The following is an 18267-nucleotide window of genomic DNA, read 5'->3' as shown; positions in this document are numbered from 1 at the left end:
AGTTCAAGACTCTTTAGGACTTCACCCTCGAAGAGAATGACAACATCTGGAAGGAGTTGGATGGGCGTAAAGCTGCGGAGTATGAAATAAAGGAGACTATTACCTCCTTGGAGTGTCGGCTCATGGACGCACTAAGCATGATTGAAACCAGGAAGGCCGAGATCAAAGCACTCAAGGGAGACATGGAAGCTAGAAAATCTGCGACATCCAAAGGGGACAAGGAGGCCAAGATTGAGGCTCCCAAGCCACCGGTGTTTAAAGGCGCTCGTGACGCGCAAGAGGTGGAGAACTTCCTTTGGCACTTGGAGAATTACTTCAAGTGTAACAAAGTGAAGAGTGACGAGACAAGGATCAACACGGTCGTGCTATACCTCTCGAAGATGGCTATGTTGAGGTGGAAGCGGAAGGAGTCGGAGATAAGGAAGGGGCTATGCACCATCGATACATGGGAGCAGTTTCAATATGAGTTCAAGAAGGCCTTCTTCTCCAAAAATGTCATTTATGAGGCAAAACGCAAATTCAGGGAGCTGAAGCATACGAGTAGCATAAGGGCATATATGAAGGAGTTTACTACCCTCACACTTCAGATTCCAACCTCACGGATGAAGACATGTTGTTCCACTTCATGGATGGGCTGTAACATTGGGCCAAGACGGAGCTGGAACGTCGACAAGCTAGCACAATCGATGAAGTCATCACACATGCCGAAGCCCTGACGGATTTTAGGCATGGCAAGCATGACAGGTGTAGAGGAAAAGAAGCAACGAGTAGTCATGCTAAAGGTGAGGGAGATCGAAGCAAGAGCAAGGAGTAGCATCCACACCCTAAGAGTCATGATAAGGCCGACGACAAGAAGTGCGGACGTCGGGGCTACGCCGAGAAGGAGCAGTCTTCGAAGGGAAGTGTTTTCTACATATGTGGAGGTCCTCACGGCTATGCAAGATACCCTGAAATGAAGAACATTGGTGCCATATTGTGAGAACAAAGGGATAAAGAGGTGCAAGACCAAGCGAAAAGTTTGGGCACAATACAGTTGGGCATGATCGGGCAATGTGGAGCTATTGCGAAGCGAGCAGAGAAGTCGGAAGACTACTCCACGCAATATGTGGACATTTCCATCTAGATGCGTAGAGAACTATAGAAGAGAGACTTCTTTGTAACTATAGAAGGACTTGTGTAGTAATTATTATATGCACTTAAGCCCCTAGTGAGTAATATAAATAGGAGGAGCCATTCATTTGTACAACCATCAAGCAATACAAAAGCCTTCTTACAAAATCTCTCTTGTGTCTTTCTTCAATCTAGTGTTCCCTTAGCAATCTAGTTTGAAAAAGCTTACTTGAGCTTACAAGATCGTGAAAGAGTCGTGAGTAAGTTGTCGAGTGTCGCACGGAAGTTTTAGTTGAAGTCTAAGTTCGTGACACTATGCTCTACGTTCTTTATAGATCAAAGAAATCGAGCGAAAAATCTTAGCGCCAGAAGTCAGAAGCTATACTCTGTAGTTCTTTCTGCCTCATTGTACATGAGAAAAAAGTTGTTCACTTATCAAGTAGTATTGGGCTAAGAAAACAATGCCAAATAGCTTTAGCACAACGTGAGACATGGAGCTAGTAAAATCTCTTTAGTCTTTGCTTTTTGTCAATGATGTTTGGCCATCAATTCTGAAGTCTGCAGAACACTGCTTCTATTCAAGTTGGAAAGAAAGGTGAAAAACCTTTCAGATACAAAAGAGCTCACCAGACCACATATCAATTCAATTGAGGGTCTATTAACACTTCTAATGATGTGTCTCTAACTCAAGAGCCTGATGAATATAACATTCAGATAACTTGCCAAGTCTTTATCCAGCTCAGACAAGAAGAATTTGGGGTAGGAAAGAGAGAACACACTACTCAACTGGAAGACCCTTTTAGAGTGACATGCACTATTACCAATGTCTGCCTCGACTTCTAACCAACATCCAACGAACTACAATCTGCATTAGGCTTCTTGTTGACTTATAAAGTGATCATTCTTTCGAATTCCAGAGGTGGAGACCAACTGCACTGCAACTAATTCTTAATTTCTTGGAGACTTCACGTATTCAGTAGCTAACCACAAAGAAACTGCCTACAGGCTACACCAATTCCAACCGGTGTTTCTCAGGAAGTTCGAAGTGAATTGTAATATATAACATAATCTTTGATGTTTTATAGGAAAGGGCATTATTTTCTGTCACTTCTTCCTTTGCCAAAAGATATCCCTAATCCATCAGATCAAACAGTTCCACTACTCAAGCTATCCCAATTAATCGCTACCAGAATGGGCATCAATATCTTGAGCTCTGCATATATTTTTCTACTTTAAGAGGTACTCCCTCTTTCCCAAAAGGATGCCTTGGGTTATTCACTAAAGCTGAATTCCATATTAACTTTAGAACAAATGTTTTCCATGATAACAATTGGTCAACTTAAAAAGAAAAATGAACATCAAAAAGTATTAGGTTGTTTGAGCACTGTATTTTTTGAGTCTCAGTGAAATGATCTGAGCATGAGAAATTTCAGCAGATGCATCTGATATCAAGCATAGAACTGCTATTATTAGCTTCTCAACTGGATAACGGCTACTCAGTTACTATTTTGGAAATTTTACTATAATGTCGAGCACTAAGTTTTGACACTTTAAGTGCAAGCCATCATTAGTTCTGAGAAAGCCAGAGACTATATATGAACCATATGAAAGAATGCTAGTTGGCAACAATTTCAATTGCAAAATACATAAGCTTTCTAACCATGTTTATGCAGCATCTGATTTTGAAACATACAAGGTAATCTTAGGAAAAATAATTGCAAATGCATGCTAGTAATGACACACAACCTAATCCCAGGAAGAAGACTTCTAAAGTGGAATACCGTGTCAATTAGCTACAAATATTACCCTGTAGTTGTTCATCCGTCTAGGGTGGAAAAAGAGAGTTTTATGTTAAACATAATAGAAAGCGTGGAAGATTATAGTCTCCAGGTGCGCGCGCACACACACACGTGTTCAAAGAAACACGGTTTAATATGTTATTAACTGCATAATCATCAGAAAAGAATAAGAAAGACAGCTCAATAATGAAATCGAGATAAGAGTACAAGTATAACAAGTTAGATCTGAGTACTCACCCCATATCATCATATCCCATTACTAGTGCTTCCCCCTGGATTTAAGAAACTCCATATGAAGAGATCAATTCAGAAATGTGGAGAAGATGCAAAGAGAACTGCATACAGTAGCTGAGAAGAGAGCAAACCCAGGCTACAACAGCAGTAGGCAGCCTACAAGCATATTGAAAGCTCAAAAATACCAACTTATTATCTCAGAAGGACAAGGAGAGAGGCTATGTTTTCTAATAAGGAAAAAGGTTTTCTTCCATTATCCGCAATAAGTACCAGTCTTGAACGAGTTGCTTCACATTATGTCATTGGTTTATTTGAGAAATTAGAAAAAAGAAGCCATATCCCTGCATCATATCAGCAACTTCAAATACTAAGCAAGTTAAACTAGATAAAGTGTTTTCCATCCATCTGGGCCTATTTCCTGCAATTTTGCCAATTTTAGAAACCACAGTCCTAATGAAGGGCGGACCCACATTGTAACAAGAAGGTTCAACTAAATCTGCTTCGCTGAAAATTTTGCTACTTGTAGATTATACTTGAAACGAACTTGACACATCAATGAAGGTTGGCTAAGTGGCCGAGCAGAGTCATTTCATCAGTGAGCACATGGGTTTTAGCTTGTATAGAATTTGACACGCCTTCTCTTTCTATAGACACCAAAATGTCATCTACTTCCACTAACTGATAATTCTATACAAGCTCTCATAAAAGGAAGAACAAAGTACTTCAACAAAAAACTGAAGGGGAAACATGAATTTCCCCTATTTAATGTATCCACTATCCAAAGTAAATTTTACTATGATTATATCAAATTATTTATTTCTAATCAAAGCAATATATATATATACACACACACACACACACAAGTGAGAAAAGGAAATGGAAGAAGTGATAAAGAAAAAAAAAGAAATACACAGAAGATAATAAATAATTTAATTAAGATATTACTAGTTTAGTTGGCGAGAACCGAGTGTTCGAGTCCTTAATTGCATAAAATCGATCAAGTAGTTTCTTTATATGATCGTGCATTGTTGCATCTGTTCCAATGCCAGCCTATTAGAAAAACCAATAAGGAAATAGATGAAAATCCATGTGATCATTTTTGGGAAAAACTATTAATATTGAAGGCCAGGCACATGAAAACACATTGTTTATCATGAAAATATGGCTAACGCTGTTTTGAAAAAACAAACTAGCATACCTTGTCCATACAACCCAATAGATCAGCCTCACTTAAAAGGGGAGGAGGTCTTGTAACTCCTGAATCAAGGGTCAAAGTTGTTGGTGTAAACTGCACTTTACAACAGCAAACAGGTAGATGTGTTCAAGCATCTTGCAGCAAGACAACAGGCGATAATCTATAGAACTGAATAACTCAATTCTTTATATAAGCTTTGTTTTTCCGAGAATGCATGGAAATTATCTGATGTAAGTGGAAAGAACTTCCAATATGATCTCTGAACATGGAAGGTTGTATTAGTAAATATGGACCATTTTATCAAGAATATCAATCATTACAATATGCAGGTAGAAATGGATTGTCAGCATATATGCCGAATTTCTTAGATTCTATGCCTACTGTGAGCCTGGACTTTTGATATACAGAATTAGTCCATTGGCTCAAGCTACAGCTGCAAATTTAGCATAGGCCTTCTGTTAGAATCCTAGGAATATTCTATAGCATATGTGTAAATATAGTAGGTAGCTTGATTTACTCCTATTTTAATTAGGTATTGATTAGGTATTGATTTTCTTTCCTTTTTAGGACATGTATACTTAGCTATTTAAACCCCAATAGCTTGTGGGAATAATCAAGATGAGTTCTCTCTCAAACTCTTGTCTTCTCAGATGGTATCAGAGCTTTGTGCAATGAGAAAACAAGAATAATAAGAGAACAAATTGTTTTTTTGACAATTGGTAAGTAGTATTCTTCAGCATTAGGGAATGCTGGCCACCATCAAAAAAAGGTTACAGCCATGTTCCAACAAAAATTACAAGCTTCCTATCATATCTATGATTTGATCTACATCTTCTATACATAATGGTTTACACCAAAAAGTAAAGATACTAAACAATTCCATTTGACTTTGGGATGGAATTGAGTCTATCTTCAAAACATCTACCATCCCTTTCTCTCCAGACAGCCCACCAAATACATGAAGGAATCAATTTCCATCATCTCTTTTGAGTCTTGTTGCATCCTCTTCTAATCCAGCAGCTAAGGAGGTCGGAAGTATGTTCTGGCATGGTCCAGCTTTGACCAGAGATGTTTAGGAAAAGCTCCCATAATTGAGTAGTGTACTTACAATGAAAGAATAGATGTTTGTTTGTTTCTCCTGTCAAGTTACACAAAAAACACCTGGGAACTAGTGTCTTTCCTTTTTTTGCAACACCTCTTGAGTAAGACATGCTCTCCTGATAACTAGCCATGTGAAGCATTTCACCTTAGTGGGTGTCAATCCTTTCCAAATGTTGTTCCATTGGTGAAGTCTACCACCTGTCATTTCCTATACCCTTCTCCTATATGCACTATTTACTGTGAAAAGCCCCTCCTTAGTGTGATTCCAAATTACTCTATCGGGAACATTTGTAGGGATGTTAGCTCCACCTAGCATTTCCAAAAGGGAAGCTACTCTAGCCAATTCCCAGTCATTCAGAAGTCTTCTGAACGACAAATCCCAACCATGTGCAATCCAACATTCACTAATTTTGGCTTCAGGATTGTTGCATATAGAAAATAGATCTGACAAGACCTCTCTCAGTGAGCTTTGATTGATCCAAACATATTGCCAGAACTTCACTTTGGTGCCATTACCTTCAGAGTTAGTTCTTCTTCCAATGAGTCCCACATAGCTCTGATGGATTTCCACACTCCCCAGCCATATGGCATTGAGGCTATCCCTGAAACCCAAGGGCTACGTTCATCATATTTTGCCACTATTACTTCCCTCCAAAGGGCGGGCCTTCTCCTCACTGATATACCTCCAAAGCCATTTCATTAGGAGACTTTCATTCTGCACTCTCAAGTTTCAGATTCCCAAACATCCCTTTCCTTTGCTTAGTATCATTGTAGTCCAGTTCACTAGATGATAGCCCTTTTCTTCTTTGCCTTTGTTCCAGAGGAAATTTCTTCTGAGTTTATCTAACTTTTTCACCACCTTAGGGGGGATAGGAAATAGAGACATTACATAGGTGGAAAGTGAGTTCAATACTGAGTTTTATCAGTATGGCTCTACCTCCTAGTGAGAGGTATTGAGCTTTCCATCTTGCTAACTTCTTTTCTGTCTTTTTAATTATCCCATCCCATATTTCCAAAGCTTGATGCCTACTGCCTAGTGGCATTCCCAAATAAGTGGTAGAGAGTCCCTCTATTCTACAACCAAGTATACTTGCCTACATCTGAACCTGAGGAATTTCTTTAATAGGAATCAAGCCACATTTTGCCCAGTTGACCCTTAGTCCTGCTACAGGGTCAAAATGGATTAAAATCAGCCAGATGTATCTCAATTGCTCAACCTAAGGGTCACAAAAATTAGGGTATCATCTGCATACAGCAAATGACTGATCTCTTTTCCACCCCCATTACTGGCTCCTATTTGAAAGCCCCTTAGCCATCTGTTCTGTATGGCTATTCTCATCAACCTATCAAAACCTTCAATTGCCAATATAAACAAAAAAGGGGAGAGAGGGTCCCCTTGTCTCAATCCCCTTTCAGCATTGAAGAAACCCACAGGCTCTCCATTAACAAGGACAGAGAATCTAACTGTCTTTATACATGCCGCTATCCACTTCAACCATTTGATCCCAAAACCCATCTGTCTCATAGTGTTTAGTAAGAAAGACCAGTTAACATGGTCATAGGCTTTCTGAACATCTAGTTTGTAAAGTAATCCGGCATTACCATCTTTCATCCTTAGTCTATACTAGCAATTAGAGCAGCATCCATAATCTGTCTTCCTTTTATAAAAGCCATCTGATTTTTGTTTACCAATTTATCCACCACCTTCTTTAGCCTTTCTGCAAGTAACTTGGCCATGATCTTGTGCATTCCTCCAACCAGACTAATTGGTCTGTAATCTTTAAGATCTGAGGCTCCAATCTTCTTAGGTATTAATGCAATAAAGGTTGCATTAAAACTCTTTTCAAAATTCTGATTAAGAGTGAAACTGTGCCAAAGTCCCTATTATATCTGGAAAAAAATCATTGGAAAGCCATCTGGGCCTGAGGCTTTCTCCTTGGCACATAATTTGATGCTGTTCAGAATCTCCTCCTCCTCAAAGGGTCTTTGTAACCAGGTTTGCTCCTCTTCAGAAATCACAAAAACTCCTTGCAAAGTCAGATCAGGTCTCCAAGATTCTGGTTCTTCATACAACTTCATATAGAAATCTAGAACAACTTGTTTGATTAGAGTTGGGTCCTGAACAGTGATTCCATCAACCTCTAACTTTTCCATAGAATTGCATCTCTTGTGTGAAGTTGCAATTCTATGGAAAAACTTGGTATTTTTGTCTCCCTGTTTCAGCCATTGTACCCTAGATCTTTGTCTCCAAGCAATCTCCTCCAAATCCATAGCCAGATTGGCCTTCTATAACACTTCATCATCTGTCAAAGGTTTCTGTTCCTGAATGCTTTCCCAGTTTGCAATTTGGTTGAGGATTTTCTCCCTTCTCTGCTTCCAGTTACCTCTGTTATTTTTGTTCCATTCTTTCAGCTTCACTTTCAACATCTTTAGCTTTTCAGCCAAGATGTACCCTGCTCTTCCCTTCACAACAAAGGAACACCACCATTCCTTTACCTTATTTTTAAAACCTTCCGCTTCCAGCCACCATGATTCAAATTTGAAATATGACTTCCTCCACTCCCCGTTCCCACATGTTAGCATGATAGGACTGTGGTCAGAAGTTAGCTTTGGCATCACTTCTCGTTTGATGTGTGTAAATCGCCCCCCCCCCCCCCACACACACACACACACACATTGGGCACAATTTAAGAATCTGTCAATCCTTGAGGCACATCCATGATCTTCTCCTCTCCTCCAAGTAAAAGATCCTTCAAATAAAGGAGGATCAATCAATTCCAACTCCCCAATATAGGTTGAAAATTCTGACATAGCACCATTGATTTTATTACAGTTTTTTTTTCTGATGGGTATCTAGTAACATTGAAGTCACCACAAATTATCCATGGTCCATTAATACTAGTTCTAGCTCCTACCAGTTCACCCCATAATATTTTCCTAATCTCCCTGTTGATTTGTGTAGACTGTTGTAATATGGCAACTAAAATCTTCATCAACTCCTATGAACTTCCCAGTAATGCATTGATTTCCAATCTCCACTAACTCTCTATTCCATACCCTCTTGTCCCAAAGGATTAGAATTCCCCCACTACTACCCACTGCTTCCTTATGCATTTCCCCCTTCCATCTATTGCTCCAAATACTCTGTAGCATATTATCGATTGAGCCATCTAATTTTGTTTCCACCAAAACATATATGTCTGCCCTTCATTGGTGTAGTAATTTCCTCACCATTTCCCTCTTGCTATCCCCATTTAACCCCCTTACATTCCATGTGATCATCTCGACTTTCATTGATTAGTCAGAGCTAGAATTCTCCCTCTTGACCTTGATTCTCTATCCTTAAAATTGACATCGTAAAATAAGTTCCTCACCTCCTTAGGAATTATATTCGTTGAAGCTGTTGACATTGCCTTTGAACATTTCCCATTTCCTTCTTCCCGTCTTTGGTCCAATTTTGACAACAATATGAGAGCTTCTTTTTTACAACCTTTAAAATCCACTCCGAATTGTTGTCCGAGTTTGATCATATTCTCTTGTATCCAGACATTAGTATTGGCTACGAAGTTTTCTTCCTGATCACTATTATCCACCTATAGTGGCTTTGGGTCTGCATACATGACCAGTAGAGAGCCTGAAAAATCCTTCTCAGATTTTTCACTAGTCTGGACCAAACTATTCTCCTTACCCTTCTGTTGGTCCCCTTCTTGTTGCATGATGGATTGTGGTAATTTCCTTCGCACCCTTTCCCCCTCATCTCCTCTTTCTTTTCTTCTGTCTTTGAGTTTTGTCTCACTGTCAAAAAAAAATGAAGTTCCCAGGAACCTCTTCTTTTCATTCAAGTGTTGTAAGTTCTGTATAACGCTCACTGTAGAGTCTTTTAATATTATTTGGGCTTAATTGAGCCTTTTCACTCGAAGGCCCACCACTTAAAAGAGTCTTTTGCAACCCTTGTATCTAGCACCAATTGTCCTCCTCTGGTCCCCACAACCACATTCAATTTTTTTGTGGTCCCCCCATACTCCATGTGCCAATCATTATCCAGCAGTCCCTTTTTTTGTATGTATTAAAGGAAGAGTGTTGAAATTTACTTTAGTTACTGCAGTAATTTTTAGCCTAATAAGTTGCTTAAGTTTAGGATAATTTGAATTTTAAATTTCTATTAAATAGATTAGTTTGTTGAGATATTTTAGTTAATTTTGAATTTCAAATTATGCAGACTTTTGTTTTAAGTTGGCTATTTAAAGTCCTCCTATGCTTAATAAATTTATTGAGAGACATTTTCAATTCATTTTTCTTCCCCATTGTTTAAAAAAACCAACAGTGGTATCAAGAGCTTTATTGATCTTACGGGATCTGTGAATTCTTCCAAAGAACTGTACTATACCATTTTAAACCCGTAACGGCTACCTTTTTAACCCGTAGCGGCTAACCTTTTAACCCATTAGGACTACCAATTTTAGCCCGTCAGGGCTATTCTCAACCCCTGCTTTTTTCAACGCACAGACTATTTTCAATCAATTTTTAACCTAAAAAATGGCAAGTTGTCGTCTCTCTTTCAATGCCCCACAAATTTTCACTGGCCAAAACTTTTAGAATTGGTCAATGAAAATGAAATTGTATTTTGAAACATATGTTTTATGTGATATTGTGATGGAAGAAAAATGCTTACAACAACATTTTGCAAATCCACAATTGTCCAAATAAAAGCACTTACAAAAGAACTTCTACACAAAACAATGTCATGGAAGGTGTTTTTGAAGCACAAAATCAAAAGAAGAAAAAGAAAAAAGAAGAAGTTTTGCAAGTTCAAAACCAATGAAAAGAACTTCAGCATCAACTACCAAAGCAGAAATTGAGGAGGTGCATTTTTTTAATTGCAGTAACTAAAGCAAAGGAGGAGTGTTGAAATTTACTTTAGTTACTGCAGTAATTTTTAGTCTAATAAGTTGCTTAAGTTCAGAATAATTTGAATTTTAAATTTCTATTAAATAAATTAATTTGTCGAGATATTTTAATTAGTTTTAAATTTCAAATTATGCAGATTTTTATTTTAAATTGGCTATTTAAAGCCTCCTATGTTTAATAAAATTATTGAGAGAATTTTTAATCAATACTTTCTGCTGTCCCATCTTTTAAAAAAAAACACAAAGAGCCTCCTTTTTCTGTATTTTTCTTACCCTTTCCATGAAAAGGTTCCTACAGTCCTTTTCCATGAAAAGACATGTCTTCCTCATAGAAAGACTCACCCTCTTTCTTCTCCAGTTCCTTATTCCAATGCTTTGCCGGCTCTGCACACCAGATTGAAAATGAGAAAGTCAGATTATCATTTGAAACTTCGATGAAAGAGGGAATTTTTTCCCTGGGGCCATTCACTCTAGTTCTTGCCCATCTCAAGTGATTTTTGAGTTCTGTCTCCTCTTCATTCTCCAGCCAGCCGCCACACTCTTCCCCTATTTTTCTCATTGTTTCAGCATCCCACAGATGTAGGGGAAGACCCAAAACCCTAATCCAAAACCATTCATAATTCATTGATTGCGGAATTGCACTGGACGTTGGGCTGCACTAAAGTTTCAGTACTTGTCCTTGTCTCTCCCAGTCTCCCATAAGGATATGCTTTGCTGCTCCTCTTGATTGGAACTCAAAGAGAAATTGGAAGCCATTCATGTTGAAAACTTGGATGTTTGGGACCCCTTTCCAAGTCTCTATGGCCCACCGCCTGACGTAGTTGCGAGTGGGAACTTCTTCTCCTCCAATGAATGTGCCGACCAAACATCTTTGCAACAGTGTGTTCTTCTCCTGGTAGAGGCTCTCCGACGCTTCGTTGTTGCTTTTTGATTTCTCTTGGCTCCATTTGTTATTATTAATGGCTGCTTTGTAATTACCTTTACCAATAAAATGTGTTCATTTTTGTATTTCCCTCTGTAATAGGTAGCCCCTCGTGTGCTTGACATTTTAATAATGAAATCTTCAATTCTACAGGCAAGTTTGCCCCATCCTTCATTAAATTTGTTTTTTGGAATAATGATTACTGACCTATTATGACCTTTAACTGTAATAATGGAGATGTAGCAGCCATATTTATTGAACTTTTGTGAGCAATAAACATGCGTAGCTATATCATTGCATCTCCAAGTTTTAAAGCTTTTCCCACTATTTTTTGATGTCTCAAGTAACCTTCTGCATAACCATAGCAGCACTCCCCTCCCCACTGTCATCCTCCTCAATGAGAGTTTGGAGCTCTCCACCCAATCAAACCACTAACCAGTTTTTGAAGTAGTTCCAGAGATGTCGTGAAATTTGCCCCCCGTTTTGAAAGAAATACGATCCTCCATGATAGGAGAAAAGGAAAAGAAAGAAAAGAAATGGTGTAGAAAGATCTCCAATGGTGGAAGACCACTGGAGAGAGGTTTAGGAGCTCCTAGGAGATTACCTTGGGAAGAGTGCCTGAGAGCATTTTAACTATCTGGTAGAAAGAAGTTATCTTGTCTCTTTTGGCCAAACACTAACAAAAGAACAAAATTGCTGAGAATTTTTTTTTCCAACAAAACCTCCATTGTTCCGCGATTCCGACACTCTCCAGGGGTATTGTGCACCATTACAATTGGAATCCTCGCGGCGTGGTGTTTACCAGCCACTTTTCCGGCAGATATTTTCCCCGGCAACTTTTTCCAATGAGACAGCAAGCAATTTTCCAGTTTTCCAGATCTATTCTTCAAGTTTTTTCCCATAATTTACTTTATTTTTTGGACACTAATAGATCTGTTTTTTTTCATGTCTCTTGGATCCGATATGTTTAGTACTAAATATGTGGGTCCAAGCAACCCAAACCATGGCATCACAACAGAACCTTTGACAGGTAGTGCAAACGATTTATCTTGGTCCTCCTTTGTTCAATTATGGTGCAACAGACAAGATATTCAGGAGCACTTGGTTACAAGGGTTAAGGATATTACTGAAGAGGCGAATGGGAGAAGATTGATTCTCAATTGTGTAGTCTGTTATGGAAATCTATTTCAAAGTTGATGTCATTGTTCCAGCCATTCCAAACTTGCTTTTTAGGACATGTATACTTGGCTATTTAAACCACAATAGCTTGTGGGAATAATCAAGTTGAGTTCTCTCTCAAACTCTTGTCTTCTCACATCTTCAAACTGTTGCCTTTTATTTTATTTTGGATAAAATAACAGATTTCATTGATAAATACAAGGCCATCTTGGCCATATATTAGAGGTATACCAAAAGGAAGAAACCTACAAAATAAGGTTTTCTCCAAAAGTCACTCAATCAATCCTCTATGTAAGTAGGAACTACATGGGTGCACCAAAAGAAAATAAGGGATTGAAGACTACTCCTTAATAGAGCAAAGCTCGTCTCCACCCCTTCAAAAGCTCTCCTATTTCTCTCTTTCTAAATGATCCACATCAACGCAAAGGGGTTAACATTCCAAGCCTTGTACCTTCTTCTCCTAGCTCCACTCTTTCAGTTGAATAACAATTCCTCCACTGATCTTGGTAACACCCAAGAAACTCCAAACCAACTAAAGATATCCCACCATAACCTTAAATGGTTCCTCACTCAACTAAAAGCAAGATGAAGAGAATTTTTATTGTCTGTAGCATGCATATGATGTAATTATTGACTTTTGAGTGGTAACATGGGAATTAAAAGAAAAACTCTCAAAATAAAAAGAAGCACCCAAGCTCCAGAAGGACAGGCAGATTGTATTATTTTTTAAGCACATCTAATTTACTTGTATAGACCATTCGATGGACTTTGTGGATATACCTCTCCCCTTATAGGAGATGCATACTCTTGTATAATTATTTTGTACCGGGTCATACCCTGTTTTGCCAACAAAATCACTAAACATCGAAAAGGAACTACTGACAGGGCCTCTGCTAATCCCACCACTGCCTCCACTTTCATCTTCCCCCACTATCCCCCCACCCCCCAATCATCTATGTATAATCTATCCCCCTTGAGCTACCTTTTGGCCTATCTGATGATTCATTGAACCCTCCCCTATTCAAGTCCTGGCAGCTTCAAATAAAAGCCCACCAACCTGCTCAGTCAACACCAACACAAACTGCTACATCGTAAAAGTACTGATATCAAATTTAGTTTTGGTGCATAAACTAAATGAGCAAAGGGCACATCAAGATTACATGTCTATTCAACTGTCAGTCCCACAGGCAATAGGTTCATTCTTTGACTTGCAGTTATAAAATAGAAGTTTCTAGAAGTTAGTTACTTAGAAATGGTTTGAAATAATAAAGTTCGTCATAGGGAAGATGATAATTAAATTACTGCAGAGGAACTCACCAAAAAGTTCATGCTTAGCCTCACCATTGCATAATTGCAATGTCATAAATAGAATAATAAATTGGTTTTTGGATAGAATCAAAGAGCACGAACCAACCTGTTGACCAAAACTGTATGTGGGGATCACTGAACCTCCCCATGATTCAAATCGGTACACATCAAGGTAGTTTTTCTGTGAATACAAGAAAAATGATAATTCATTACAAAAAGTCAGTTAAGATTGCATTTGCACTAGTCCTCTACATATATCTTGTTTAAAGTGAAGAAATTACACGATTGAGTTAAGAGTGCAAAAGAAATTTCAGAAAGAAGAAGAAATATTTAACATCCTCCAGCCTCCAAGTATTGGTTTCTAAATAGATGTAGCAAGTCTATCCTCAAAGTACAAATTGGTTTAGTTTAAGAAAACAGAAGATATTATGAAAAGATATGGCTAAAAAAGAGAATGAAAAAAAAACAGAGCATTTAAATGAAATAAAAACAATATAACAATATAACAGTTAAATTTTCTTCTTCCACCATTATCGGTAAACCAAACATGTCAACGAAAAATTTTGGGCATACCTGACCTCAGAGCTTAAAACATCAAACTAAATGTCCTTCAGATCAGATATGAATAAGACCTTAAGCTATATGACCAAAACAGCCAATCCGGGCAACTGCCAGGAGCATTAAATAGGGATCTCATAGTTTGGAACCGGTAATGGTGAAATAGTGGTAACGAGACTGACAGGGTGGCACAAGAAGGCGTCTATCCAACGGGGGAAGAATGTTTTCATCAAGAGCAAACTGTCAGCATCCCGACTATTATACCGGCAAGTGTAACTAATAAGTTGTACAGACTTCAAAGAAATTTCTGCTGGGGCACCTATGATGGGATAAAAACATGTGGCTTAATACATCTTTATCCCTCAAACTTGCACGGAAATTCCTTCTACACACATTTTCTTTGTGATACAGAATATTGTATACAGCACTCTATAGGTAACAAATTTGTACAGAATTGTTGGATTAGTTACCTTAGTTAGAATCCTCACCTCGTGCATTTAAAAAAAATGATTAATTGAGTAAAAGACATGGAAAATTCCTCCGTTACTTGTTATTTTTCATGGTATCAGAGCCTTGTCATCGGAAATTTTGACTGTTGATTGCTGGAACTAAGGATTGTGTTGGTTCTTGTGCTTGAGACATGGAAATAATTATAACCACCTACCTAGGGAGAAGCATCTCCCTTCAAAAAAAATTCTATGATTTTTACTTTGTATTATATCTTGATGGTGAAAGAGAGAAGTGATTATTTTGCATTTGTTTTTCCCCTTAAATGGTGTGCTGTAGTATGTAGTTGGACAAAACAAACATGTAATGAGTGAAATCTATACGAACACTATAACAAAACAAGGAAGAAAAAAATGGTGAAGATTTGAGGCTAGGAACTCGCCCAACAATAACAACATCCAAGAAGCCATGACTAAGTATAAATGATACTGTCAAATCATAAAACCAAACCGAAATTGCAAAAACGTAACTGAACCGAACTTATATCAGTTTGGGTTCGGTTAATATTATTATCAAACCAAAAACAGAAAAATCGAATTGAATTTCTTAAACCAAACCGAACCGACCGAATCCCAGCTCTACATGATGCAATGCTTGAAGAGATACATGCTTTAGATGAAAATCACACTTGGGATTAGTAGATTTACCCAAAGGAAAGAAGAAAGTAGGATTCAAGTGGGTCTTTGCAGATCCTGATGGTTCTGTTGCTAGACTTAAAGCCAGACTTATGGCTAAAGGCTATGCTCAGACTTATGGGGTGGATTATTACGACACTTTCTCCTTGATAGCCAAGCTCACCTATGTTCGCTTATTTATTTCATTGGCTGCTTCTCAGCATTTGCCTTTACATCAGTTGGATATCAAGAATGTGTTTCTTCATGGTGATCTCCATGAAGAGGTATATATAAAACAACCACCTAGGTTTGTTGCTCAGGGGAGGTATGGGAAAGTTTGTCATCTGAGGAAATCTTTATATGGTCTTAAGCATAGTCCTCGTGCCTGGTTTGGAAAATTTAGCAATGAAGTTCAAGAATTTTGGTTGAAAAGAGCAAGTATGATCACTTAGTCTTCTACAGACAATCAACTACTGGTATTATTCTTCTAGTTCTCTATGTTGACATCATTATTACAGGAGATGATAGTGCAGGAATTTCTTCTCTCAAGAAGTTTGCACACACCAAGTTTCATACCAAAACTTGGGGAAGCTAAAGTACTTCTTGGGTGTAAAAGTAACAAGAAGCAAGAAAGGGATTTTCTTGTCCCAAGGAATGTGTGTACTTGACCTACTTGCAGAAACTAGAAAGTTGGGAGCTAAGCCTTGTGGCACATCAATGGTTCCTCATGTACATCTTACTAAGGATGATGTTGATCTGTTTGATGATCCAGAAAGATACAGAAGGTTAGTTGGGAAACTGAACTACCTCACTATTACCTGTCCAGATATTGCCTATGCAGTTTGTCTTGTCAGTCAATTCATGTATGTACCAACAGTCAAACACTGGGCAGCCTTTCTACAAATCTTGTACCATTTGAAAGGAGCTCCTGGCCTTGGCATATTGTATAATGATAACGAGCATACTCGTGTTGAGTGTTTTGCAAATGTTGGTTCAGATTAAGAATTGATAGAAGATCTACTACTGGCGATTGTGTATTTGTTGGTGGAAATCTGGTATCTTGGAGAAGTAAGAAACAAAATGGTGTATCTCGATCTAATGCAGACTCTGAGTATAGAGCTATGGCTCAATCCACATGTGAAATAGAATGGATACATCACCTATTAGTTGTGATTGTTTGAACCCTTCTTCAACAAAACTTTGGTGTGATAATCAGGTTGCTTTTCACATTGCCTTAAATCCAGTGTACCATGAACGGACGAATCAGATCAAGGTTGACTGTCACTTTATCCGTGAGAAGATTCTAGAGAACATGATGTCCACCGGCTATGTGAAGACAGGGAGCAATTGGGTGATATATTTACGAAGGCTTTAAACAGAAATCAGATGGAATATCTTTGTAACAAAGTGGGGATGATTAATATCTATGCTCCAACTTGAGGGGGAGTGTTGCAAAATATACATAGACATGTCTACATATAGTATACATAGCACAATCATAGGTAGAGATATTTAGAGACTTTTTCTGATTTTGTTTCCTTAGAAAGATTTTACTTGTACACCTACAAATAGCTGTTGTTCTTGCAATAGTACTACAAAATTGGTCCATTGTCTTTGTATTTTACAAGAACTAAGAAAGCAATTTAGAAAACGTATCATGTTTCATGCTCCCTTTATTCTGCTCATGGCAGCACACTGTCAACCTTATCAAAGAAAAAAAAAAGGCAGCATGCATTCAAAGCGTGTGCTATCAGTCAGACGGAATGCATACATAGAAACTAGGATTGTAAATTGGAAACTTACTGCAAGTATCACTCTCCCACATGCAGAAAAGGATTCACCAGCAATATCAATCTCAACTATAGTTTCAGCCCCAACAGCAGGTTGAGAAACACAGGCCAAAAAATGGCGAACAACCAACTCGTACACTCTCTGCACAGAACAAATGTCAGTAGTAGAAAAGGAGTTCAGCATAGGTCACAAGGGGAAGTCATACTGCAACTCCTTCTATATAAGTTGCCACCAACTAAGTATAGTGTCAGATCCAGTACTAACATGGTGATCCTGGCTCCATCTGGTTTCCCCAGCAGAAAATTTAGTTGGATGAATAGGAGGATGGGCCTTGTCATCATGCCCACCTCCATTAGGGTTTCTCCACAGTCCTGATTGAGTGTCTAGTAGGCGCTGCGCATATGTGCCCCATACAGGATGACCTTCTTGTTCTTGCACCATTGTCTGTTTACACAAAATAATCAACTGAGTACTTTCATTAATGATACCTAAAATAGTGTACTCTAAGAATCAACAGACTCAGTTGAAACAGTTCACAGAATCTAAGTCACATCAGCATTCCGGCCATGTGAACATCACACTTAAGCAGCACCAGCATTCTGGTTAACTGACACAACTGAATTCCACGTTTTAGTTGTTGCTGAAGTTTCTCTGCTGAATTCTTATCAGTGATATAATGGTAATACTAATAACGAGCGATTTCCTACATTTTTCCTGAATTTGCTGAGCTATCTTTTTCTTTGCTCTGCTACAGCATGTATACAGGAAATAAGGTCACTCAGCTTCACTATGCTGTTATTTGTTTTGAGTATACTTCTTCTAATATATTACAAGTTGCTTGTATGAGTTATTAAGCTTAAGAGTTAAGAGCACAAGTACCTTAGAACTTACCCCTCTACAAGACCAGTTCTTATCTTTGGGCCTGAATGTCTTGAAAATCAATAGTATGATGGAAAAAAATTGTTTTGATTTTCAAAACAAAAATGGTTAGTTATAAACAGTTTTGTTTTTTGATCAGGAAAAAAATAGTCAATTTTCAGCA

At 38.2% G+C, this 18267-nt stretch overlaps 1 protein-coding gene across 2 annotated transcripts in view; it reads right to left on the bottom strand.

The window, feature by feature from the left end:
* Positions 1-18267, bottom strand: part of LOC129880439 (DNA topoisomerase 3-alpha) — a 63402-nt gene that overhangs the window by 26562 nt on the left and 18573 nt on the right. For both annotated transcript variants that reach the window (XR_008765388.1, XM_055954474.1), the window contains exons 9-14: positions 17490-17669; positions 17238-17366; positions 13862-13936; positions 4342-4431; positions 4089-4193; positions 3147-3181 (exon numbers count right to left, since the gene is read on the bottom strand). Coding sequence is in view for 1 of the 2 variants with exons in the window: in XM_055954474.1 (XP_055810449.1) it covers positions 3147-3181; positions 4089-4193; positions 4342-4431; positions 13862-13936; positions 17238-17366; positions 17490-17669 (614 nt within the window). In the remaining variant the exon portion in view is untranslated. The remainder of the gene's footprint in view (positions 1-3146; positions 3182-4088; positions 4194-4341; positions 4432-13861; positions 13937-17237; positions 17367-17489; positions 17670-18267) is intronic.

This window comes from Solanum dulcamara, chromosome 2 (genome assembly GCF_947179165.1).
Source record: "Solanum dulcamara chromosome 2, daSolDulc1.2, whole genome shotgun sequence".
Classification (NCBI taxonomy): domain Eukaryota; kingdom Viridiplantae; phylum Streptophyta; class Magnoliopsida; order Solanales; family Solanaceae; genus Solanum; species Solanum dulcamara.
The sequence above is the reverse complement of the archived record's forward strand: the minus strand, read 5'-3'. Positions and strand labels throughout refer to the sequence as shown.